The sequence below is a fragment of the Narcine bancroftii genome, chromosome 6, assembly GCF_036971445.1.
Source record: "Narcine bancroftii isolate sNarBan1 chromosome 6, sNarBan1.hap1, whole genome shotgun sequence".
NCBI classification, from domain to species: Eukaryota; Metazoa; Chordata; class Chondrichthyes; order Torpediniformes; family Narcinidae; genus Narcine; species Narcine bancroftii.
Window position 1 is genome coordinate 171,026,961 of NC_091474.1, and position 25,531 is coordinate 171,052,491.

General features: G+C 40.5%; 1 protein-coding gene and 1 long non-coding RNA gene across 5 annotated transcripts in view; one reads left to right on the top strand and one right to left on the bottom strand.

The window, feature by feature from the left end:
* Positions 1 to 21,658, bottom strand: part of rcan2 (regulator of calcineurin 2) — a 331,626-nt gene extending 309,968 nt beyond the window's left edge. The window contains exons 1-2 of one of the 2 annotated variants that reach the window (XM_069886741.1): positions 21,562 to 21,658; positions 20,835 to 21,057 (exon numbers count right to left, since the gene is read on the bottom strand). In XM_069886741.1, the coding sequence (XP_069742842.1) occupies positions 20,835 to 21,056 (222 nt within the window). In that variant the 5' untranslated portion in view covers position 21,057; positions 21,562 to 21,658. The remainder of the gene's footprint in view (positions 1 to 20,834; positions 21,058 to 21,561) is intronic. The other variant, XM_069886745.1, reaches the window with a different exon arrangement.
* Positions 11,775 to 16,512, top strand: LOC138736745 (uncharacterized). Of its 3 annotated transcripts, none has more exons than XR_011340543.1 (3): positions 11,775 to 12,063; positions 14,182 to 14,235; positions 16,191 to 16,512. It is a non-coding gene; the product is annotated as an uncharacterized lncRNA (long non-coding RNA). The 3 variants fall into 3 exon arrangements; XR_011340542.1 differs by having other exon boundaries at positions 11,775 to 12,007; XR_011340544.1 differs by lacking the exon at positions 14,182 to 14,235 and having other exon boundaries at positions 11,775 to 12,007.
* Positions 21,659 to 25,531: the final 3,873 nt, after the last annotated feature.

The window sequence follows — 25,531 nt, forward strand, 5'->3', positions numbered from 1 at the left end:
TGATAGATGTATATTATTTGCAGCTTTGTTCCAAATTATAAGGAGCAATTCATTTAAGCAGCAGGACCATTCCTTTGAGTTCATTTCAGATTAGAATGGATTTTTTTGGTCCCTATAGGCTGAAGAGGTACAAGGACTGCCTAAAGAAATCTCTTGGTGCCTGCCACATTGACCACCGCCAGTGGGCTGATATCGCCTCCAACCGTGCATCTTGGCGCCTCACAGTTCGGCGGGCAGCAACCTCCTTTGAAGAAGACCGCAGAGCCCGCCTCACTGACAAAAGGCAAAGGAGGAAAAACCCAACACCCCAACCCCAACCCACCAATTTTCCCCTGCAACCGCTGCAACCGTGCCGGCCTGTCCCGCATCGGACTTGTCAGCCACAAACGAGCCTGCAGCTGACGTGGACATTTTTACCCCCTCCGTAAATCTTCGTCCGCGAAGCCAAGCCAAAGATAGGCTGATAGAAACTAATGATTCTCTTGTGATACATTAAAAAAATGGGCAGAATAAAATTAGGTTTGGATTTCCGTAGGCCCTCCAATTATTCAGTACCAGAGACTACATCCATCCACCTGTTAGCAGAAGGCACTGCAGATTGCACTCAGAGGGAGAGTGTTGTAATGTTACTGAAAATAGTTCATTCTATTGATAAACAACATTAAAAGCTCAAGGCTCAACAATCTGAAAATGCTTTCCAATACAGTACAACCTCATTCCTCACACCTCATTAGAAGTATTTCTTACCTTCTAAAAGTAAAAATAATTTTATTTTTGAAACTGTATTTCTGTGTGAACCAAAATCTTGATATCTCTACCAGATTGGGATTTGTTGCCCACAACTATGAAGGCACAAAAGTTAGAAACTCTTTGAAATTATTAGAGAAAAACAGTGATAGTTAGTCAATCACTAATGAGTCAGGTAAGGTTTTAAATTCATCCTTTTGCCTTGAGTGCAATTTGCAAAACATTTCAATGATTTTGAGAATTTTCTCAAAATCACTTCTTTCTGTTTTATACACAGGATTTAACCAAAATCAGACATCTAATTTATTTTCAACATGATTTAGGAAATTAAATTATTGAAACCTGGATCTGTTTTATTTTTCCCAGCAATCTTGGTAATACAAGAGTTTCCACTTCCTGTTCCTGGTTCCTCAGGAAGTATAAAAGTGAAAATGACTGCAGTCATTTGTACACATACTGGGTGAAGTACAAGTTGACAGTATTGAGGTACTAAAAACAATATACGTCTTTGGTAGAAATTTTACAAGCACAGTTCGTAATGTTTTGTTTTCATAGTGAAAACTCAAAGGCTGCAGAATTAGGTTTAAGGAGTCCGACTTGAATCTATGATCTGCTTTAAAGACAAATACACATCCAGCCAACCCACAGATGAAACAGTGTTCTTCTACAGATCTGAGTTTATTGTGATTTTGTCATGAAAAGAAACCCCTTGAATTCCTATAGCCACTTGTATGGTCAGTATTTCTCTGGTGTAGTAAATGTATTGCAGAAAAAGTATAGTAATTGCAGTCACATAACACAAAAGAAAACTTCACATGAACAACACAATGATCATCAGTTTATTAAAACAGAGAACGCTAGAGAGGTAAAGAACTGTTAGAGAAACTCAGCAAGTTGGACAGAATCTATGGATAGAAATCATCAATCAGTGTTTTGGGTCTGGACCCTTTATCAAGAGAATGCTGAAACCATCAAGTCAGACAATGAAGTTTCAGGTCAAAAGTGTTTAAATTACAGTGATTAGGAAAGATGAAGAGAAAGGAAGAAAGGAGTGATAGGTGATACCTCAACAAAAATGTCAATGTAATAATTATTTAAAAAGAAGCAGTTGAAAAGAGAAAAAAAAAACAAATTGAAATGGAAAACTATATGTCTGTGGTGAGAGGGAAAAATATTGCCTGAGATTGTTAAGGTCAATATTAGGTAGTAATAGCTGTATTGTGAGTTTAGATTGTGATTCAGGACATCAATGGAAGAATCTGAAGGCTGGCACAGACCTCTCTGTTTTCAACCTCCAACATTGCTCCAATTGCATCCATTTATTGACACTGACAACATGCCTGCACTTCTTCGATACATTGAAATGGAAATGTGTACATCTAACTGATAGGGTAGACAGTACAAACATCTCTTTGAAGAATAAACATTTGAAAGTTCTGGAAAATATTCAAATGTATTTGGTGAGGAGAAATGTTTTTTTCCCCAAATTTATGAATTTTTATTGGAAATTCCATGAAGCTCTAGGTAGTATAGGTGCTCCTCTACTTACAATAGGATTGCGTTCTGACAAACCCATCGTAAGTGGAAAAAATTGTGTTGATAAAGAATAGGTTCTGTACTGTACCTGGTTTTGGTGGTGCTGTTGTCAATTGATAACACATGTACTGATATCACCAGTAACATGCACAACGGAAAAGCACACTGGGCCTGAAAAATGTTTGAAGCATTTTTTTTAAACTTTATTTATTCGTTCAAAAAACAAATAATATATTACATATGCAGCAATTAAACACGAACATGAACGGTTTTTGTTATATATATAAATATATATATATATATATATATATATATATATATATATATAAAAAAGAAAAGAACCCCCCTTCAGCCAATTCTCCTAAGGAGAGCCATAAAAAAGAAAGAATATTAAAGAAAAAGTTAAATATACAAATTAAAATCTAATCAATATAAATTGAAATGTAAATATCCTGAGTATAACAGCCACTTATTAATAAAAATTTATAATTATCATGTGAAACATATGTAATTTTTTTCCATTATTAAACAATATTTCATCTCATTATTATCAATCATATTTGTATCTTTCCACGTACTAGCAATACATTTTTTGGCTACGGATAAAGATAGATATACAAAAGCAAGCTGGAATTTATCTAATCCCAAACCTTTCAGAGGTTGCAAACTACCCAATAAAAATACTGTTGGATTTAAAACTATTTTAATCTTATACAGGTATTCTAAAAACGATTGAATTTTCTTCCAAAAAGATTGTATATGTATACATAACCAAACAGCATGAAAAAAAGTTCCAACCGTATCACCACATCTAAAACACAAATCTGATTCATTAAAACCATATTTTTTTTATTTTTCAGCTGTCAAATATAATTGATGTAAAAAATTGTAATTAATCATTGCATAACGTGCATCTATCAAACCAGTTACACTATCATAACAGATATCTAACCAATCCTCTTCAGAAAAAGTAAAACCAATATCTGCTTCCCATTTAATTTTAGATCTATCCCCAACCCTTTTTATCCATACCATCCTGTAATATTTGATACATAGATGAAATATAACCCTTCTCTGGTACCTTCATAAGAGAAGTCTCAAATTTAGTCATTTTAGGTAAAATCATATTTCTACCAAACATACATTTTACCAAAGATCGAATTTGATAATAAAGAAATAAAGAGTTCTTATCGTTACCAAAATCTTCCCTCATCTGATTAAAAGATAAAAACTTACCCTCTTTAAAACAATCTCCCAAATTTTTCACACCTTTAAATTTCCAATAAAAATGTTTGAAGCATTGAACTAAAATTAATTGCTAGAGGATGAGGATCGTGGGGATGCTAAAGCGACAGGGTCATCAATTTTTCTCTCTTCTGACGATGCCCAAGAACAGACTGCTGCCAACGGCCAGCATCGTGAAAGAATATCGTACCACATACCGCATGTGTGGGAACAGATCGAAATTCAAAATTTGAAGTACAGATTCTACCAAATGTGTATCGCTTTTGTACCATCATAACTTTGAAAAATTGTAAGTCAAACCATCGTGGAGCAAATATACTTACCTAAGCTGCCACAGCCCAGGTTATTCAGATGGCGCTGCAAACCGCCAATAATTTAGGTTTGCACTTGTATGGAAGTAATTGAATTCACATGGGTTTGATACATTTATTTGATCAAAGATTGACACCCTCCAGGAGAGATCAGATGCACATTTTTCATTTCTTGCTGATACCATATAGGCAACATAGTAATTATTTTTGCTGCATCCCTTTTCAATATTGTTAATTATTCACAAGACAGATTCAGCAAACCTAGCTCATCTGGTGTTCAATCAATTCTAGAGTCAAGCGACAGTCCATATGAAATTCTTATGGTCAGAACAGACCAAGTGAAAAAGTTACAATATATTCAGTATTTGCATATATAATAGATGCAAACAGAATGGGAACAACCTTTACAAAATAAAATGCTGGATTTAGCTTTCCTCTGGTAAATAAAAGTGATATTATTATTTCATGAAAATTATCCTGATATAAAGTTTCAACATGCAGAAATCCTCTCACTTTCTGTCTATGAAGTCAGTCTCAATAACATTTTCATGCTCACATTTTCAAAATTAGACCTTCAAAAACATATGATTCAAAACAATTACACAGAACAGAGTAGATTCACTTGAATAACAGCATTTATTTTGGGAGTTATATGAGGAACCATTTCAATGCAATTGCTCAATAGCAACTCTTTGAATGAGAGGTCACAATTTGAGGTTAAACATGGAAAAAAGAAAAACAAAGCTACAACACAAATAGAAATTTCTAATGCTATATTAATGTTGTTGACAAAAGTCTATATGGAAAAGGACCTGAAGGACAAAGAGAACCAACCGGTGAAAGGTTGAAGAACAATGATTTGCCTGAACTGTCAAAATTCTGTTACTGAATTAGTTCCATTTGCCCATGATCCATCTCTTATCTAGTTCCACATCTACAGTCTCTGTATCTCCATTTTCAACCACCAACTCTGTCTCCCAATTCTACCGCTCTCCTTCCCCAGCTGGCTCTATGTGCCCATTATCTCTCTCCTCACCTGGTTTCATCTGCTAGCCCCTGCCTCACACATCCCTCTCTCCTCATTATACTAACAACCTCCCTTCTACATTTCCAGTCCTGATGTAGAGTCTTGACCTGAAACATCAAGTATCCCTTTGCCTCCAATAGATGCTGCTTAATTCACTAACTTCCTCCAGCACTGTAAACTCTAGACCTCTGTATCCCCCTCTGCATCTGGATCCTTGACATTCTCATTGGAAGACCACAGTCAGTATAAATTGGAAACAACGTCTCCTCCTCACTGATTATCAATCCAGGTGCACCCCAAGGATGCATGCTGAACCCACTGTTCTATTTGTTATACACCCATGACTGTGGCCAGGTACAATTCCAATGCCATCTACAAGTTTGTTGATGACACCACAGTTGTCAGCAGAATTACAAATGGTTATGAGGAAGTATACAGGAGGGAGATAGATCAGCTTGTTGAATGGTGTAATGACAACAACTTTGCACTCAATATCAGCAAAACCAAGGAGATAATTGTGGACTTTAGGAGGAAGTCAGGGGAATACAACCCAGTCCTCATTGAGGGCTCATTACTGGGGAGGGACAAGAACTTCCAATTCCTGGGTGTCAACATTTACAAGGATCAGTCCTGGTGCCTCGATGTTGATGCGATCACAGAGAAGGTTCACCAGCGGCTATGTGAGATGTCTGAGGTGGTTTGGTATGTCACCATAAACTTCTACGGGTATACTTTGGAGAGTATTCTGGCTGGTTGCATCACTGCCTGGTATGAAGGTGCCAAACTCAGGACAAGAATAAATTCCAGAGGATTGTTAACTCTGCCTGCAACAACACAGGCACCAGATTTCACTCCATCAAGGTCACCTACATGAGGCGGGGTCTTAAAAAAGAAGCCTCTATCCTCAAAGAGACCCACCACTCAGGCCATGCCCTCTTCACTCTGCTACCATCAGAGAAAAGGTACAGGAGCCTAAATACGAGCATTCAGTGGCACAAGGACAGCTTATTTCCCGCTGCCATGAGATTCCTGAATAAACAAAGACACCGCCTTACTTTTCATGCACTGTTATTTTACAATTATTTTTTATAGTTCTGTCATAAGATGGTTATAATATGTATGTTTGCACGATGATATTGCCACAAAACACCAAATTTCATGACTTGTTCATGACAATAAATCCTGATTCTGATTTTATACACGATTTTAGAGGCCTTGCAGTCTTTTGTGTCTCCAAGAATCAACCACAGAATTTTGTAGCAGAGAATCAGACTCTTCAGCTCATATGTCCCATTTTTCATAAAAGACATGGCCAATAATATTATTTTTTTACAATAATCACGACCATGTTTCATGGAACTAGTTTGATATTGTTGAGATTTTTAAGAAATATCTTTAAAGGTATTCTAAAAATAAAACAGCAGTAATTTTTTTCCATGACAATTATTTTTTAATTTATTTTTAAATTAGTTTACCTCCACATACTGAAAATGTGCTAAAATGTTGTTTCCTATATATAACCCTAGGGAATGAATGAAGTAGCGAGTTAATCTAATTGGGATCTCTGTCACATTTTTAAAAATAACTGCATGACTAAACACATTGAGAACTTTAAATTATCATCACATATTACTCAGAGTTTCATCGTTGTAACTTTCCACGAGTTGTTAACTTTCCATTAGCTTACAAGGTTAATGGAATTGACACCAGTGGACCAAAAGAGGGAAAGGTGCCCTCAATCGTACGTGCTGAATATTAATTTATAGGAATGACTGATGTCAAAGGAGCAAATTCATTCCACCCCATCATACCATTTTCTACATGTGATTAAAAGTGAACATTTAGGGATTTTGATTTACAATTGGCTCTCTACAAATGGAATTTATTGGGAGAAAAAGTACATGCTAAATTTACTTTCTTTTTAATAAAATCTGTCAACTCAGGGGGAATCAAGAGAATGAAAAAGTTATCTCACAAAGGTCCATAGATTTAATCAAAGAAATAAAGCAAAGAAGCAAATTCAGATAATATTTTTTTAAATCACAAAATAAGTGACTATTAAAACAAGATTTAAAATAATTCAATTGTTACAGAATAAATAACTCAATTAAGAAAAAAAAATACTGACAAAACTGTCTCAATATTTTTGTTTCACAGTAATAATGACAAGCCTCAAATCTCCTTATGAAGGTCTCTTACTCTGGAAATCTTATAAACTGAACTGTAAAGCCACATTAATTGAAAGTAACAGTGGCAGCTTCCAAAGTCAATCTTAGCTAAAAATTCATCAAGTGCATAAACTTGAATTAGTGAGCGCGGAATCAAACCCATTCCCATTATTATTGCCATCCAATATGTTTTTGCTCAAAGAAGTGTATTGGAGTACTGTCAAAGCAAGATCAGACGAGAACACTCATCATTATTTAACAGTCCATCAAAATTTACTCAGCATGTGTTGAAAGATAATACCTCTTTAGTGAACTATTAGAAAGCCAATCGTCTCATAGAATTTTGCATTTAACAGAATGCACTCTTTGAAATGCAACAAATGCTTATAAAAGAGCACCAATGGGATGGTCAGTGAAGAAAAATGGACACAGAGAGATTGACTGCTATCTGGATCAATAACTTCTGCTAGTCTGATGTTACTTTGAAAATGGCACCATCCAAGGAAATAGTGTGGCATTTCCCACAGACAGGCTGATCAGCCAATCAGATTTTTTAAAAATTCTTGCCACAAAGAAAGGAGAAAGAAAAAAGCAGGCATAATTTTAAAGGTAAATAACAATTGGAACACACACGTAGAATTAAGAGAGAGTATGACATATCATATTTAAAATGTTTTAAAAATCTACATTTTTAAATTTTAAAAATAGTTTTTTATAGTTCAGTATTAAAATGCATTATTTTAGGATTGAACAGGTATTTTAGTAGAGATTATAATCTTATATGCTGTTTAAAAGCTCTGATATTGCAGACGATTTAAGGCTTAATATCTTTTTAGTATCTTTGTGAGTCGGTTTAACTGATTTTAATGTGTGAGTTTATAAGCACAATCCCCACATGATACTTTTCTGTCCCCAGGATTATTGTGACATCAGCTAGAGGGCTGGCAACACTCCCTGTGTCTCGGGGCTCTCTGTTCCACGCGCGCCTACACCTCTGTGACCCAGTTCGCTTGCGGGTCAGCGCAGCCCTGCTACATGACCACCCCACTCCCAGAACTTGTGTCAGGAAGTGATGAGTCCATTGGTTGTATAAAGTTCTTTAGTTTAGGCAGGCGGCCCCTCCGCCGTAGGCACGCTACCAGCACCTGCTGCTCCAGGTTGACGTGAGCTGGCTTGATGTAGTCATTGGTGAATGCTTCTTCCTTGCCACCAATGTCCACTACACACATCGTTCCATTGTGTCAGAGCACTTTGTAAGGACCCTCATACAGTCACTGAAGTCAAGGTCGACGCGTCCCCCTGGGATGTAGGAGGCAGTCAGTCTATGGCATGAAGTTGGGACAGGTGCCAGGGTGCTGACTTTCTCCCAAAGTCATGTCAGGAGAGCTGTGGTGGTTCTTCCTGTCCTCAGGCTGGTGGTACGAATTCATCCGGGACTGTAAGCAGGGCTCCATACACGAGTTAGGCAGAGGATGAGGCCAGATTATCTTTCGGCATTAGGTGGATTCCCAGTAGCAAGCATAGCAATTCATCAATCCAATTGGGGCCATTGAATGGAGCCATCAGGGCAGTTTTCAGATGGCGGTGAAACCTCTCGATGGAGCTATTGGTCTGCAAGTGGGTTCAAGGAGCTGGGATAGCGCTGACCATAGTGTCGTGGTGAACTGTGCCACCCTGTATGAAGTTATGTCTGTTGGCAGCCCAAAACTGGCTATCCAATTAGCAATGAGGGCCCTGGTGCAGGACGTCATGGATGTGTCCGAGAGTGGTACCGCTTCTGGCCATCTGGTAAACCTGTCAACCATGGTGAACAGGTATGTAGCGTATCAGGAGATTGGTAGGGGACCAACAATATCGACATGCAAGTGGTTGAAACGCCTATACGTCGAGGGAAATAAGTAGATTGGGGCTTTGACGTGCCTCTGAATCTTGGAAGTTTGGCACTGTGCACAAGGTCTAGCCCAGTGGCTGACTTTTTTCTGCAGACCATTCCACATAAACTTGTCGGTGATCAGCTGCATCATAGCACGTATGGATGGGTGCACTAAGCTATGAATGGCATCGAACACACAACCCCTCCAAACCACTGGTGTGATGGGTCTTGCTGTCCAGTGGATACATCGCAAAGAAGCATAGCCCCAGAAGGTTCAAACCTCACATCCTCCAGTTTAAGCCCCAAAATGGTGTTACGGTAGGGCAGTATCTTGGTATCCTGTAGCTGCACTGCTGCCAGAGCAGTCTAGTTGATCCCAGGAACCAAAGAGATGATTGATTAAATGGACGTAGGGGAGAGTGCGTCTGCCACAAGATTGCCCTTGCCTACAATGTACTTTATGATAGTGATGTATTCCGAGATGTAGGAGAGATGCATCTGTTGTGTTGTGGACCACGGATCCAACCTCTTAGCAAAGTTAAGGGGTTGTGGTCCATGAAAACAGTTAAATCCCTCCCTTCCAGGAAGTACCATAAATAGTGGATAGCAAGGTAAAGGGCCAAGAGTTTTCAGTTGAACACACTGTATTTCTGCTCCAGTGGCCTCAACTACTGACTTAAGAAAGCAAGTGACTTCCAACTCCCAACAACCAGCTGCTCCAGGATGCCTCCTATGGCTGTGCTTGAAGCGTCGACAGTAAGAGCCATGGGAGTACAAATATGGTGGCATTGGCCAACACATCCTTCACTTTGTCAAAAGCTGCAGTTGCCTCCTCGTTCCACTCCAGGTCCTTGGGCTGGCCGGAAAGTAGTTTGAAGAGTGGCTACATGATCTTAGCTGCCGCAGGTAGAAAGTGATGGTAGAAATTTACGATGCCTACAAATTCCTGCATCCCTTTTACTGGGGAAGGCCACACAAACCAGTGTACAGTTTCCACCTTGGAAGGAAGCGGCACTGTCCAGGCTGGTCAATACAGTGCCCGAGGAAACAGATGGTTGTAAGCCCGAACTGGCATTTGGCATGATTGACAGCCAATCCGTATTTGCTAAGGGGCCAGCAATGCTGGCATAGGTGCGTGCTGTGCTCCTGACAGGAGCGGCTGGCAATAAGAATATCATCCAGATAGATGAACATGAAGTCCAAGCTGTGGCCTACTGAATCCATTAGTCTCTGGAAGGTTTGTGCTGCATTCTTTAACCCAAAAGGAATACAGAGGAACTCGAACAGCCCAAAAGGAGTGATGAGAACCATTTTTGGGACGTCATCGGGGTTCACCAAGATCTGGTGGTATGGCCTAACCGGATTGATTTTCGAAAAGATCTTTGCGCCGTGAAAATTGGAGGTGAAATCCTAGATATGGAGAAATCGGGTATCTGTCCGTCAGATGCCTTGGGTACCATATGCAGGGGGATGCCCATGGACTGTTGGAGCATAGTACTATCCCCATATCCTCAATCTTACGGAACTCCTTCTTGGCAAACTGCAGCGTATAGGCAGTCCCTCTTTGGGGATGTGGTGCCTGATGCTATGCTTCAGCATGGCTGAGAAAACTATGCTCAGAAACTCCGGTAAGATCTTGGCATAAGCATTGTGAGAGAAAATGACAGAGTCGAGGTGAGGTGCCAATAGAGTGCACTGGCTTCAGGGGGGACTGGAAGGTCTTAGAGTTCACTAACCGGCATCCTATCAGGTCCACAAGGAGGCACTGGGCTCGGAGAAAGTCTGCTCCCAGCATGGGTTGCCATACATCCAGTGTGAAGGTCCTTTTAAACCGGCAGGGGCCGAATTCCAGAGGGATGGTCCACACTCTGTATGTTCGGATATTGCTGCCATTAGCCACAGTGAGGCCCAGTCTTTCCGGCATGAGTATCCTGGCTCTTGGGAGGCAATACACTAAGCTCTGCTCCTGTGTCAACCAGGAAACGCCAACCGGGGTGCCAGTCCCAAATTTAGATACTTTGTGGCTGACCATTGTAGCCATCCCTGAAGGCCGGCCAAGGCGTTTCCCAGATGTGAGCAGGATGATTGTCAGGGTGGGCAGCTGATGGTAGTAGCCTGACCGTTCCTTTTCTGAGCTACCCTAGCTGTGTTAGGCTTTCTCTCCGGCACTGAACCAGTCCAAGCACCCTGACGTGATGCAGAAACTTGGTCAATGGCTGCACCACATATTGATTGGCCTGTGACGTAGCAACATAGCCGATCGCAGGTCCGCCATGCTGCTTAGCCTGCCATAGGTGTTGACTCGGGCAGCCAACCTGCGAGAGTCGCTGAAGATGTCGTCTGTCAGGAGCAGGCGAACGTCCTCCGGCAACCGTTCTAGGAATATCTGCTCAAACAGCAGGCAGGGTCTGTGTCTGTCCATCAGCACCAACATGTCACTCATGAGGGCAGATGGTGTGCAGTCACTCAGACCATCCATATGCAGCAGTCTTGCATATGAGTGCCTCCTACCTGTCTTCGTTGGGGGCCTGCTGGAGGAAATCGACAATCCTGCTCGTGGTGCCTGGTCTAGAGAACTGTCCACGTAATAGTATTTCATGGTGTTAGACCAAGAGGTCCAGAATGTAGGCAGCTTCAAGGAAAATGCATTAGTGTCATTCATCATAAGGTCCAAATTTGCCGATTTGGGTCATCGGGGTCACCAAATGTAACGAACAAAGACACAGTAGTCAGTGTGAATTGGTTTAACTGATTTTACTGAAACACCCATGTGAGGTTATAAGCACAACTTCCATGATACTTTGCTGCCCCAGGACCATTGTGATGTCAGCCTGGAGGACTGGCAATACTCCCAGTGTCTTGGGGCTCTCAGCCCTGCACAAGCCTGCACCTCCGTGGGGTGTTTAGAATCTTTCACAATGCTTATTGCTTTCCACCTGCATCTAATGTAGATGACCTACATGCTTGGAAGAGGTTCCCCATGGTCTTTTCCACTGACTTCATGATCCTCTGCAGAGTCTTGCAGTCCGAGGTGGTACAGCTTCCAAACCAGGCAGTGATACAGTTGCACAGGATGATCTCAATACATCCTCTGTAGAAGGTAATGATGATGGAGGGTGGGAGATGGACTTTCCTCAGCCTTCACAGGAAGTAGAGGTAGGCTTTCTTGGCTATGGAGCTGGTGTTAAAGCCAGGAGAAATTCACTCCGAGGAACAAGTACCCTGAACTCACTCCAAACAACATACACAATGAGGAAGCTAATAAAACTCACTCTCCCTCAATGATGAAAGGCAGATTTATTGGACAGATTTTGGAACTTCAGCCATCAGATCAGCTACGAAAATGCACATTCAAAATTCACTTCACAGCACACAGAGGAAACATTTCCCTTTGCATTATTGTTTAACCTGTTACATATAGAGTCATCCTACTTGGAATCAACCAAGTCCATACACCAACCATCAATCACTCATTTACACTAATCCATTTCATTCACTCCATATTCCATCACAAATTTTACACATTGGGGGCAATTTATTATGGCCAATTAATAAACACAACCACACATCTTTAGCTTGTGGGAGGAACCTGGAGAAGATTACAGATTTATTGTCAGAGTACAAATGTGACATCAAGTACAGCCCTGAGATTCTTTTTCCTGAGGGTGAGGCAGAATTACTTCTTACTGATCATCCAAAAAAAAACTACACAACATACACATGTAAACAGATATAGAAATGTAAACAAACTGTGCAATACAGAGGGAATTTTTTAAAAAATCAATAAAGTGCACAAGTAAGAGTCCTTAAATTGGTCCCTGATTTAGTTTGTTGTTGAGGAGTCTGATGGTGGAGGGGTAGCAGCTGTTCCTGAACCTGGTGGTGGAGGTTTTGTGGCACTTATTTATACCTGTTTCCTGCTGGTAGCAGTAAGAACAGTGTGTGTGCTGGGTGGTGTGGATGCTCTCCAATGGCAGCATTCCTGGTAAATGTTTTTGATGGTAGGGAGGGTTTAGCATGTATCATCCTGGGCTGTGTCCACCATACCAGATCATGATGTAGACCATCAGCATATTTCCATCATACATCTGCAGAAGTTTGCCAGTGTTTCCAATGACATACCAAACCTTCACAAACTCCTGAGGAAGCAGAGGCACTGACGTCCTTTCTTCATGATACCATTAGTGTGTTGGGCCCAGGAAAGATCCTCTGAGATGGTAACTCCCAGAACTCAAATTTGCTCACCATCTTCACTTCTGATCCTCAATGATCACTACATCATATATCTCTGATTTTCCCTTCCTGAAGTCAACAATCAGCTCCTTGGTTTTGGTGACCTTGAGTGCAAGGTTGTTGTTGGTGCACCAATTATCCAAGTTTTCAATTAGATTAGGAAAGATAAATACAGGACATGGCTGTAGGGTGAAGGGGGAAAGGTTAAGGGGGAACATTAGGGGGATCTTCTTCACTCATAGACTGGTGGGAGTGTGGTACGAGTTGCAATCTGACGTGGTAAATGTGGGCTCATTCTTAATTTTTAAAGAATAGATTGGATAGATATATGGATGGGAGAGGTCTGGAGGGTTATGGAATGGGTGCAGGTCAGTAGAACTATCAGAATTATGTTTTGGCACAGACTTGAATGGCTGAATGGCCTGCTTTCTGTGCTGTAGTGTTCTATCTCCCTCCTGTATATTGACTCATCATCTTTTTAATACAGCCCACCATTGGTATTGTCAGCAAATTTGTAGATGGTGTTATTGTCGTACCAGGCCGCACAGTCATAGGTGTAAAGTGAGTTGAACAGGGGACTAAGAATGCAGCCCTGTGGTGCTCTGGTACTGATGGAGATTGTGGAGGTGATGTTCTACCAATTGTCACTGATTGTGGTCAGAAGAAAAGGAAATTTATGATCCAATTACACAGTGGGGTGTTGAATTTCTGGCCTTAGAGTTTGCTGATCAGTTATGAGGAGATGATGGTGTTAAATGTTGAACTGTAGTCTATAAAGAGCATCCTGATGAATGCATTTTTGCTCTTCAGGTGTTCCAGGAGTTTGTGTATATCAGTGAGATGGCATCCACCATAGACATGTTGCTACGAAAGGTGAATTGCAACAGATCCATGTTGCAACTCAGACAGGAGCAGATACACTTTAACACCAGCCTTTCAAAACACTTCACTGCTGATTTAAGTGCTATTGGTCGATAGTCATTAAGGCAGGTGACTACGCTCTTCTTGGGCACCAGTATGATTGACGTCTGTTTGAAACAGGTGGGTACCATGCCCTGTCGGATTGAGATGTTGAAGTTATCTGTGAATACATTGGTAAGTTGGTCAACAAAGATTTTTAAATATTTAGCCAAGTACTCCGTCCAGACCAAATGCTTTCCTCAGATCTATGGTCCTGAAGGCAGCCCACACATCATCCTCGGATACAGACAGGAGAGGATCATTGGATTTCATGGGTGTGCAGAGGGGGTGGTTCTTCCCTGTTACTGTGGTCAAATTGGTCATTATATCATTCAGGGCCTGCCACAACTGTTAGTATCCTTTATTGTTTCAGTTTCAACCAGGAGATGGCTTTTCATAGGTCATATCTACTCCTTCTGTATTATTCCAGATCTCTGAACTGTGATCTGGCTCTCAGCAGGTTCCAGATTTCATTGTTCATCCAGGTCTTCTAGTTGGGGAAAACCCTGAATAATTTGGTGGGGACACACTCATCCACGGCACAGAGAAAACCCACATGCACAAGAATAAAAGCTCCACACATGAACTCTGGAATTTAGGATTGAAGCTGTCAGGCAACAGCTCTGCCAGATGCCCTGTGCAGTGAACTGGGATTCACTGTGGTGTGCTGTGCTGTGCTGTGCTGATGGCTGGCCCTGCCTCCTGGCTCGGCCCACACCTGCTCACATATAACCCTGGTTTCTCGCCTAAACCCAGAACCCTTCTGAAGACCACTGTGAAACCCTACCCATAGTTATAAGCTAATAAAAGCATTTGTTCTCCCTCCAATCGTGAGAGCTGTTATTCATGCTGCACACTACTATGTTGTCTTTATATTTGATTATCTCCATTAGGCAAGTCAAAACATCCAATAAGTGGAGCATGATTATTCATAATTATACCATTGCTATAAATATTTGTTTAAAGTACATATATTTTGTTTTAAAAAAGGCAGTTTTGAGAAGGCATGGATGATTTCCTTGATGAAACACGACAGTAATAACTCAAGTACACATTTTGGCATTTTATGTATTTCATTAAGATGTTTATGAAATGTTAAAAATTAAATTATTACATCTTTAAATCAATTTTGCAGTTTAGTAACAAGTGCTGAGTGCTGCAATAAGTTTTACCATTGTTAAGAAAACCAATATTGGAATAACATGCTGCAATTAGGTGCCCAAGGAGACATACAAATGAAATTAAATGTGTCCAGCAGAATCCATTTTGCAATAGGATCTCCATTTCTCAACTTGGTATAATTCAGTTTAAATCATGACTCATCAATTAGATTTGAAACCAGAGATAAAACAAAGGTTCTATCAGTACAAACAGTGCCTTCAGCATGTTTCGAATAAGGTGACCTGAACTTCATGCATTCACAAATGAAAATGGGCTATGGGTCACAATGTCACAAGAGGCTTAGCAGAGGCTGTGCAATGATCTGTGGTGAATTTTTCATTGTAATCTCGGTGATGTCCTGAAATCATTAAAGATATGTGAGCTATTGCCAAGAGCTTGCAGGATGCCAGCACCTGTGCTCTAGACTTTTCAACCACAATCCCTGCAAGCCCGTTCTTCTCAAATTGGTCATTTTCTCTCTCACATTTCAATTAGATTTAGAAATTTAATAAGTCACATTTGCACTTTTGAATGATGTGACATATTTCAAAAGAAGATTGATATGTTTACCATTGACATCAAACTTCTTCCATGGGGGGGGGGTGGAAATCAAACTGTCAATTTAACCAAATTGCTATTTGTGAAATGAATGGATTAATGTCAGGTGTGAAACTCAATTTGCTGGAGGAACTTAGCAAGTCGAGGAGCATCAGTGAAGAAAAGAAATGTTCCACATTTTGGGCCAAAACCCTTTGAGATGATAAAGTATTCAACTCAAAACATCAATTTTTGTTTCCGCCCATTGATGCTGCTTAACCCATTGAGTTCCCAGCAGATTGTGTTCCACTTCAGATTCCAGGATCTGCAATCTCCTCTGTGATTCAAGTCACATGTTTGTTTTATGTGTCACTTGATTTTTATCTCTGCAGATGTAAAATGCACAAGCAAGCCCATTGGAAAATATGGAAGCCCAATTGTTAGTATTGTTCTCAAAGTTTTTCCAAGGAAGAATAGGGCATTGATCAGGAAATGATTCAATGAGGCAGAGGAACATCTTTGAAGAGCAGAAATGACAGATCTGAGGTATTAGACAGTCTAAAAACATCCTAATTCAGACAACTATTTAAATGGCATTAACAAAGGCCTGAGAGAGAACATTGGTCTTCTCTTCAGAGAGATAGATCCCTGTATATCATTTGATTTATCAAATAAATACAGTAGCTCAGATTATTTTTGAGCCATGGGTCAGAACAGGATTATTGTCAATTTGTTAATTTAAGTAGTTAATGTGCATTTTTTAGAGAAAGAGCATATTTAATTTTAGAGAGAACAACTCTGGTGTGCAAGAGGCTGAAAATGTGACAGAAAGTTGTTCCACAAACAGGTCTGATAATATATTAAGAAATGTACAGAAATGTGAACTACAGCAGAAATCATCAACCTTATATGATGAGTACTGGTGTCTGTCCAAAAGAACAGGGTGTATCTGATTCAGAACAAAGCACTTGTGCCTTGGAGCTTGCAATGGAAATGATCCCATCTGCTGGATTTGTTAGAGTCTGGGATTGTCCCAAGGGCAGACAAATTAGTTACTCAACATGAGTATTAGTGTAGAAATTAGTTTGTAATATAGTCCCCTCCACCCCATTCGATAGTTCCAACTTGAAAGCTACAGAAAGACGGTTGGAAGCTAAATAATAAAGTAGATATTATTTGCCATATGATTTCATGTTTCAAAGAAAAAAATACCCCAGTAATATCCATTTATTTTGTCCTTTCCGATAGATATTGCTGAAACCTCATCTTTGGATCAGCTTGACAACAGTGCACATCTTTTCTATGCTACTATCAGATATGACCATTGGAAAAGTCTGTCAGATACACATTAATGATTTTGCACTTGATGTGCAATGAAAAGTGTGCTGACCAGCCGCATCATGGCCTGGTATGGGGGCACCAATACCTCTGAGCAGAAAGCCCTGCAAAAGATAGTGGACACAGACTATCTGTGTCTTCCCACCATCAAAAAAATCTACCTGGAATGCTGTCATTGGAGAACAGCAATCATCAAGGATCCACTCAGAAACTAAGATTTTAGATTTATTGTCAGAGTACATGCATGACATGGCCTACCACCGTGAGATTCTTTTTCTGCGGGCAAGGCAGAATTACCACTTATTGGTAATGCAAAAAAAAACTGTACACAGCGTATACATGTAAACAAATAAAGAACTGTAAAAAAAAAAACAAATGTAAACAAACTGACTGTCCAATACAGATAGAATTTAAAAAAATAAGTAAAATGCGCAAGTAAGAGTCCTTAAATGAGGGGGTGTTTGAGTTTGTCATTGAAGATTCTGATGGTAGAGGTGTATCAGCTGTTCCTGAACTTGGTGGTGTGAGTCTTGTGGCACCTCTACCTCTTTCTTGATGGCAGCAGTGAGAAAAGAGCGTGTGCTGGGTGGTGTGAATCCTTGATGATTGCTTGATGATTAAGAAATTTTACTTTGCACATTATTTATTACTGAATATTTATTTTATCCAGTATTGAATGGTTTGTTTACATTTCTCTCTACTGTATGCACATCTTTTCATGAGTACAGTTTTTGTACTACCGACAAGTAGAAATTCAACCTGGTCTCCAGGATAAAGAAACTCAGAGTTGTATGTGATGCCATGTATGTCCCCTGACAATAAAAATGAGCTTTGAATTTTGAACTATAATCCTCAATGCAAATTGGGCTGTGCTCCATTTATTACCAATGGCAATTTTCACATTCAGCAGAAAACGTGGAAGTATTACAATAATTATTTTAAAATCTCATCATGCTAATCACATAACTCATTGTATCTTCAACTTGAATTAATCTTCAAAACCATCTTGAGGCTTGTTTTCAAAGATCCCCAAACACTGTGGGATTAATGTTCATGTATCAGTGCACCATAAAACACCAGAGTGTCACACCTTTGTGAGCTGATTAGCTCTTTACATTCACAGCAACTCTTTTAGGCATCTCTCTGTAATATCATACTCAGCACTTTTGTTTTATTTTGCCCGACCTGCTGTCACAAGGATAAATTGAGTTGATTGATTGCATGCAAAGTGAAGATTTTCCATTGTATATCGGTACACAACAATAAATAGTTCAGTTCCATATTTCTGAAGCATATTTTTGTTAAGTTCTGAAACATTTATTTTACTTTTGTAAAATGGAAAACAATAATGTATGCAAGTAATAAAATGATCCAGTACTTTGTTGCTAAATCTCCAGTAGCAATGAAATAATAAACATCGACCTTCTCTAATCAAAAGCTTTGAAAAATGAAGAGAACATTTCAGTCAAAAATTACAAAATGCCAAACATACTGCATTTCCAATAAGAACAGCAGAAAATAATTTTGCACCTACTCCCTCGCCTTGATCGAAAGCTATAAACATTGCCAGTCCCACTCATACAATGGGAACACCATGTGAACCCCTTATTCACAGTATAATCATTCTGAAATTGACATATTTGAAACAGACATCAGTCATTTATTTTTGAGTGGCTTATTGTACAAGACCCAAAACAGTTTACAGTCAGCCAGTAAAAATTTGCACGCTTAAATTGGATTAGCCTCACTCAATCTGACACGTTAAATAAGGAATTCAACTTACCTCTCAAGAAGCACCTACTTCAAAAATTTCAAAATGCTGCTGTGTATTCAAGTAAAAACACTAATTGTAAATGTTACTCACAGAATTCAGAAGATCCACATGAAGTTCCAAAATCTGGAGCTAATTTTGAACCAATTTTTTAAAACATACTTCAAGCATCTTTCATTTGGGATCTAAAAATGTTCACTAGACTGATGAACAAAAATAGATTATGTAGGGGAGTGTTGTGCTATTTGGAGCTTTAATCCTTACTGCAATTTATTTCGACATAAGAAAGAATGTGGACAAAATGAAAATAACTGATTAGCTATTAATTTTTAAAGAAAAATAAGATGGATAATATATACTGCAATAGTAATAAGTGCACATATCAAAAACTTGTTCATATTTTACAGTCCTATTGTATTTTGTGAAATGGGTTGCACTAAACTGACAACGTCCTACAATAAACATTGAGACATAGGGTTTGGTTATCAGGGTGGTTGGACAGTAACCCTTGAAGAACTGCAGTAGGTTTGTCATACCACTTCCAAAAATAACACAGGATAAGTGGTTTTCTTCGGTGTGCTATAAATAGTGATATGTTTTCATGTGCTTTGCACAGTTCTTTGCTTTGTTGTGCTACAAGTTTATAAGAACAGCTGGAGGAACAAATCTTCAGATTGCAACTCTAGGTTCTATAAACAAAATTGCTAAACACAAGAGAAAATGAACACAGAAACAAATGCTCAAATCCTGAAATCACTCAATTTTTATAAATAATTTGCAGTACCAAAAATACAACATGATTTTGACTTTCAATTTCAGGGACTGGGATTGAACCTGGCAATTTCAGAGTTTTTTAATATTTTTAAATTTAAATTTTAAGTTTGAATTTAGATATGCAGCCATTATGGCCCACAAGTCCATGCCACCCAATTAACCTACACCCCCAGTATGATTCAAATGTTGGGAGGAAACACGTACAAACAGGCAGCACGGGATTCGAATCCCAGTCCCGATCGCTGGACTTTTCAAGGCAATATGCCAACCTTGCCGCTCATGAGTTCAACTCTTAGTTGGCACCTTTATAAATTAGATAAAAGTTCAATGGTCTGATAAGATTTTGACCCATCATTAGAAATCAGACCAAAATCGTATGCAATATTAAGATTATAACATTTGGGACCATTATTTCAGTTGTGGAACACCACACGTTGATGAGCAGATTGAATAGTCATTCTTTTAAATGGGATTTCACAGTTCAGACTAGGCCATTCAAGATCAGTAACAGGCCATTCAATGCAGGAGGTCTATGACGGTGTTTATGCCATGGATGAGCCCTCTCTCGTTTTCCACCTTCTTATCAATTTTTTTCCCCTCCCATGCACTTTCCAAATCCCCGCAAAACATCTAATTCATGTACACAGATAATTGGCCACACAATCTGCTAGCAAGTTAATCATTCTAAGTAGACAGATTAAAACAACTCATCATACATTACAGAAACGGGCCCATTGTCCCATCGGATCCAAGCACCTCATTGCACAAATCCCATTTTATTTGCTTCTTATACCCATCATCTTTCCCCTCCCTATTTTTATCACTCACCAAGATATAACATGTGCCACGCTTAAGGTTAGCTAGGCAGTATCTCCATGTCCTGTCGGAAATCTGAATAGCTGACCTCTTTTCTCCAACAAATTCTTATTTTGTTAGAATGCCTAACACCTAATAGCACAATCTTCAATCTCAATCACCACTCTCCCTCTTTCATGGACTCTCATGTCTACTCCCAGGCACTCAGCAAGGAGTTTGGTTAGAGATATTCTGACCTGCTTCACCCCATGGCACTAAAGGATTCTGGACGCATTCGCCCAATTGTTCCAACATTTCAGATCCATCTGCATTCCATGTGACTGACGATCCTACATACCCTTCGCTGTTCGTCTTCGAAAACCGACTGATGCACGTTGCAGGCAAAGAGTGAGGTTGGGAGGTCATTGAAATCCGTTATCTCGTCGAAATCTTCCTGCGAGAGGATGTGATTATTAGGATCACGGATGTCTGCAGCCTGAAGGAAAAACCCACCGGCAGCAGCTCGGTCGCTGAAGCGTTTCAGGTTCTTCCTAGCAGCAAAGGGGTCGTCTCCTCTCATCCTGCTCAAAGGGAAAGTGCCATTAAGTGCAGCCCTGCAACAAGCAGCGCAGTCCCATCACCATTAGCTCAGCAGAGAGATGGCAAACGGTCAGCGCTCCTCAAGGCACCCACTTCCACTAATCTCGGAATATCGAAACAGCGAGACCGACACCCCCTAAAAATTCCCACCAACAACGCCGGAAAGTAAAAAAACCCAACAGATCATCAGGGACGGGCAACACCACCAGTTTGCACTGTTTCCCATTCCGGATTTATTCACGTTTGTCGATTCTGCAGGGATGCTCAGGTTTGGTCTTGTGCCCAGAACAAAGCAACCACTCGGTCACCCCCCCCCCCTCCCTCCCCACCCCACCCCAACAGATCAGCCTTTGCCGGACCGTAACGTGCAAATCTCAGAGGAGCCGGTGTCCTCGGCTGCAAACACCGTGAACGGATCAGATGGCGAGCTGCCCATCTTCAGTGAATGAGCGCGTCCCTGCCGGACCTGCGACCCCGTCTCCTACCTGCCTGGGTCCGTCTTCCTGCGGCCGGACTGCAATCCGCGGCTCTCACTCAGCCGGTTGTGACAGCCGAGGGTGGGAAGAGATACCCTTCGAGAGCTTCCGCAGCGCCGGTTCAACGAACCAATCGAGTGGAGCGACACGCCCACTCCTGCTTGATTGAAGGACGATTGGGCCAATCGCCGCACGCGCTGCGCCACGTTTACGCTCAGACCAAGGTGCCGGGATCAATTCGGAGCGAGAAGGGGGCGTGGCCTTCAGCTGGTGCTGAAGGCAAGGCAGGTGGTTCACTGGGGCGGATGGGTCGGTATGAGCTTAGCCTTGAGGGAGAGGGTGCTGTGTGAAATGCCGGTGGTCTCTCCCCGTTTCTTTTCAATGTCTGTTCAACATTAGTCTCAATCCAGGAGTGACTGGCCGTATCTGCTCATGCATGTTGCTTGAGTTCCTCCGACGTGAGAATTGGGATGGAGGAATCCCACACCCTCAGAAAATACTTTGAGCCATCTTGGACAGTTCTTCGGGGCAAGTGTTTTCCCACAATCTTACTGGGAAAGAAGTTCCAGGATTTAGACCCTGCTGTGACAATGATCATGAACTACTCGTAAATGAGGATGGTGCGTGTCTTGGAGGGCAACCGGCAATGTTCCAATGAGTATGTTGCCCTTGACCTTCGTGGCAGAGGTTGTGGATTTGGAGAGCACTCCCGAGGAGTCTGGGTGAGTACTATGGTGCATTTTGTACATGGTCACATCCACAGCCACTTTGCACTGACAGTGGAGGAAATGATGATTTAGGGCTGTGTCTTTGATTTCAATCATGTTGGTTGCTGTGTCCTTGATATAGCGTCTGAAATACAGGTGAACCTGCACTCAGCATGTTTCTGTCTTGTAACTTTTAGATGGTATCTTGCTGGAAATGGTCATTGTTAGGCACCTTTGTGATATTCTTGTTTGAACATTAACTAGGTCTTGCTGCAGAAAGGTATCCGGTGTTGTGAATGAAACTGAGTATTCTGCAATCACCAGTCATCACCTACCCTTCATCCAATTATTGGAAGGATAGTTACTGATTGCTATGTCTCCTATTAATTGAGAGGCTTCTTAAAAAAACTTTGAGATGCAAAATTCAAATAACAAGAGACTACTTATGCCTTTCACCATCTCAGGAAGCTCCACACACACACACACACACACACCTATACACATACAACCCACAGTGGTGCACTACAAAATATTTACATTATGTTGACTATGAACACTGATGAAGCATTTGCAGCTCTGCTCTGTGGAACTCCTGCAGTGATGACCCTGGGCTAGGAGGATTGATTTTCAAAAACTACAATCTTCATCCTTTTTGAAAGCTACAACTCTAATCAGTGAGTGCTTTGCCCTTAATGCCCAATGCCTGCAATTTTGCCATAGTTTTTAAAAGTTACTCTGTTAGATGCTACCTTGATTTTAATGGTAGTCTATCTCACTTCACTTCTGGCATTCATCTATAGTAATCAGTTCAAATTTGTTCAAAGACAATAATTTTAGGAGGAAGCCAAAATTGATCACCAGTCTACAGTAAAACCTCATTAGAGCACGGTAGTTGGGGCCCAAGATTTCATACCGAGTTGCAGAACAGATACATATAGGTCAGAGTGCACACGAATAATCAAACCCAAATCGCCCCCCTCTCTGCTGCCAACAGCCCCCAGCGCGGGACTTCAGGGCCCGAAGTCCCACACTGGCCACCCCAGCCCTGACATCCCATGCCAGGGGGGCTGTCGGCCGCGGGGAGGGGGGCTGTCAGCCGGCTGCCCCTGCCCCAACTCCAGACCCGCATTTGCTCCGTGGCACCTCTCCCCGCTACAGACCTTTCAGGTGGCAGAACACCGCCTTCAGCGCTGCCACCTGAAAGTCCCTTCGCAGACACCCTCGGCCACTCTGGGCCTGCATTCTCCCAGCGATTCCACCTGAAAGTGGCTTATAACTAACAATTTCAATGAAAGAAAGCAAATGCATTCTTTTTATATTGGAATTCTGAATTTTAATCAACTTATTTGCAAAGTTTGGGGTCCACAGACATCCATGCTATAAGCGATTCCGCAGATTAATGAATCGCATTCTAACAAGGTTTCATTGTATTTCTAGCTGAATTTACCACTCACACACTGTATTCTGCAGAATACTCAGTTTCATTCACAACACCGGATACCTTTCTGCATGTTTTTTTCTCCATAATTCATATCTCTCTGATCCAGGAGTGAAAATTTCTGACTGGGATTGCTTAACCCTGTTAAATGTATGTTTTTTTTTTCTTTGTAAAGCATGTAGTTCTACAATGCAACTTTCCCTGTTGGCACCTCATGTGGTGAGCATGTCAGTCAGTATCTCTGGAGAGATAGAAAATCATTCATTTTACTCAAATAAGAACAGAATATGCTGTGAATAGTCATCTGTGGAAAGAGAAATGAATCAATGAATTGCATCTAAAAGCCAGAACTGGAAAGAAGTGAAGTCGGTATTCAGTTGCAATGAAGTGGGGGAGGAAATGGACAGGACAGAGGGAATATCTCTGTTTGGGTGGGATCAGGGTTACCATAGGGATAAACTAAGTGGTTAATGAGAAAAGAACAGTACAGACCCATCAGCCCATGATGCTATGCAAGCCTATTCCACAACAATCTAATGGTTCCTAACCTCACACATAACTTTCTATTTTTCTAACTGAAAAATGGCCATTTGTTAATCAGTTATGAAATGACAGCTAGCACAAATGAATGCAATTTTAACTGTTTTTCTTTCCATACATGATTCCTAACATGTTGAGTGCTTCCAGTATTTTCTGTTTTTACTTCAGATTTCCAGAATCTTTTTTTTTGATTTTTCAGTTAATTTTACCCATTGACCTTTCATTGCAATTTTGAGCAGTACATTTTTTTTTAAAAACACATACCCATTTCCAATCATTATGTACCCTCAAGATTCCACTGGATGGGTGAAAAATTCTGAGAGTCCCTGTTATAATATAATTAGACAAGACACATATATTCTTTGAACCATGTACTTTTCCAACTGAATGACCCACAAGTGCGAGTTACCAAGACCATGTAAATCACCTAATGCCAATTCTTTTGTGCATCAGTAATTTTCCCCTACCTTCCCTTTGCAAAAATACTGTGAACAAAACAATAGTTTAGGTTTGATTTATCATTTGCCAAGTCAAGTAAAACCACTTTTGGTGGCCATGTGGACTCCCAGAACCAATGTCTGGAATCCCTCAACAAAATGCAGCAACAATTGCATCAAATATGGGAGGTCGACGCCTGATGGACCAGCAGTAAAGACAAATGCAGAACACAACTCATCCCTGCAGCAGCCCTCTTGTTTCACCTTCTGGCAAGTTGGGTTGGTGCATTGCCATTGCAAATATTTTGCTAGCTGCGGCACACTCTTAATGTCAGAGTGAGGAATATGGTTCAAAACTGGGCACCAAAGAAGAGAAGTTGTTCATATAGTTCCCATGATGATCAAGTTGAGTTGCATATCCACCAACTCAGTGTGCTCAGAATGACTTTGTATAGGGGTCCACTAAAGGATGGCAATTGCCTAGATCCTTGGCTCTTTGTTCTGAGAAGGCTTAATGTTCAAGCAAATCCTCTTGACAATGACAACATGTTGATCAGTACAAATTAATTATTACAAAAATTGCAATACAAGTACAATCCAAATTAGAAACAGAAGTGCTCCAGTGAGATTCCATGGAGAACAGTTTATAGGATTTTATTCCCATATGTGGACTTCATGAGCTTTATGTAAGTATCATGAATACAACCAGAATCATGATTTATGTTTAGCATATAGAATTCTAAATTTACCTATAACATGGGAGTTTGTTTCAAATTTACACAGTTTGAATTTAGCATTAAGTAGACTTAAAAATCAGACCTTTTTGGATAAATATGACTCACCATGCTCCGTCTTTT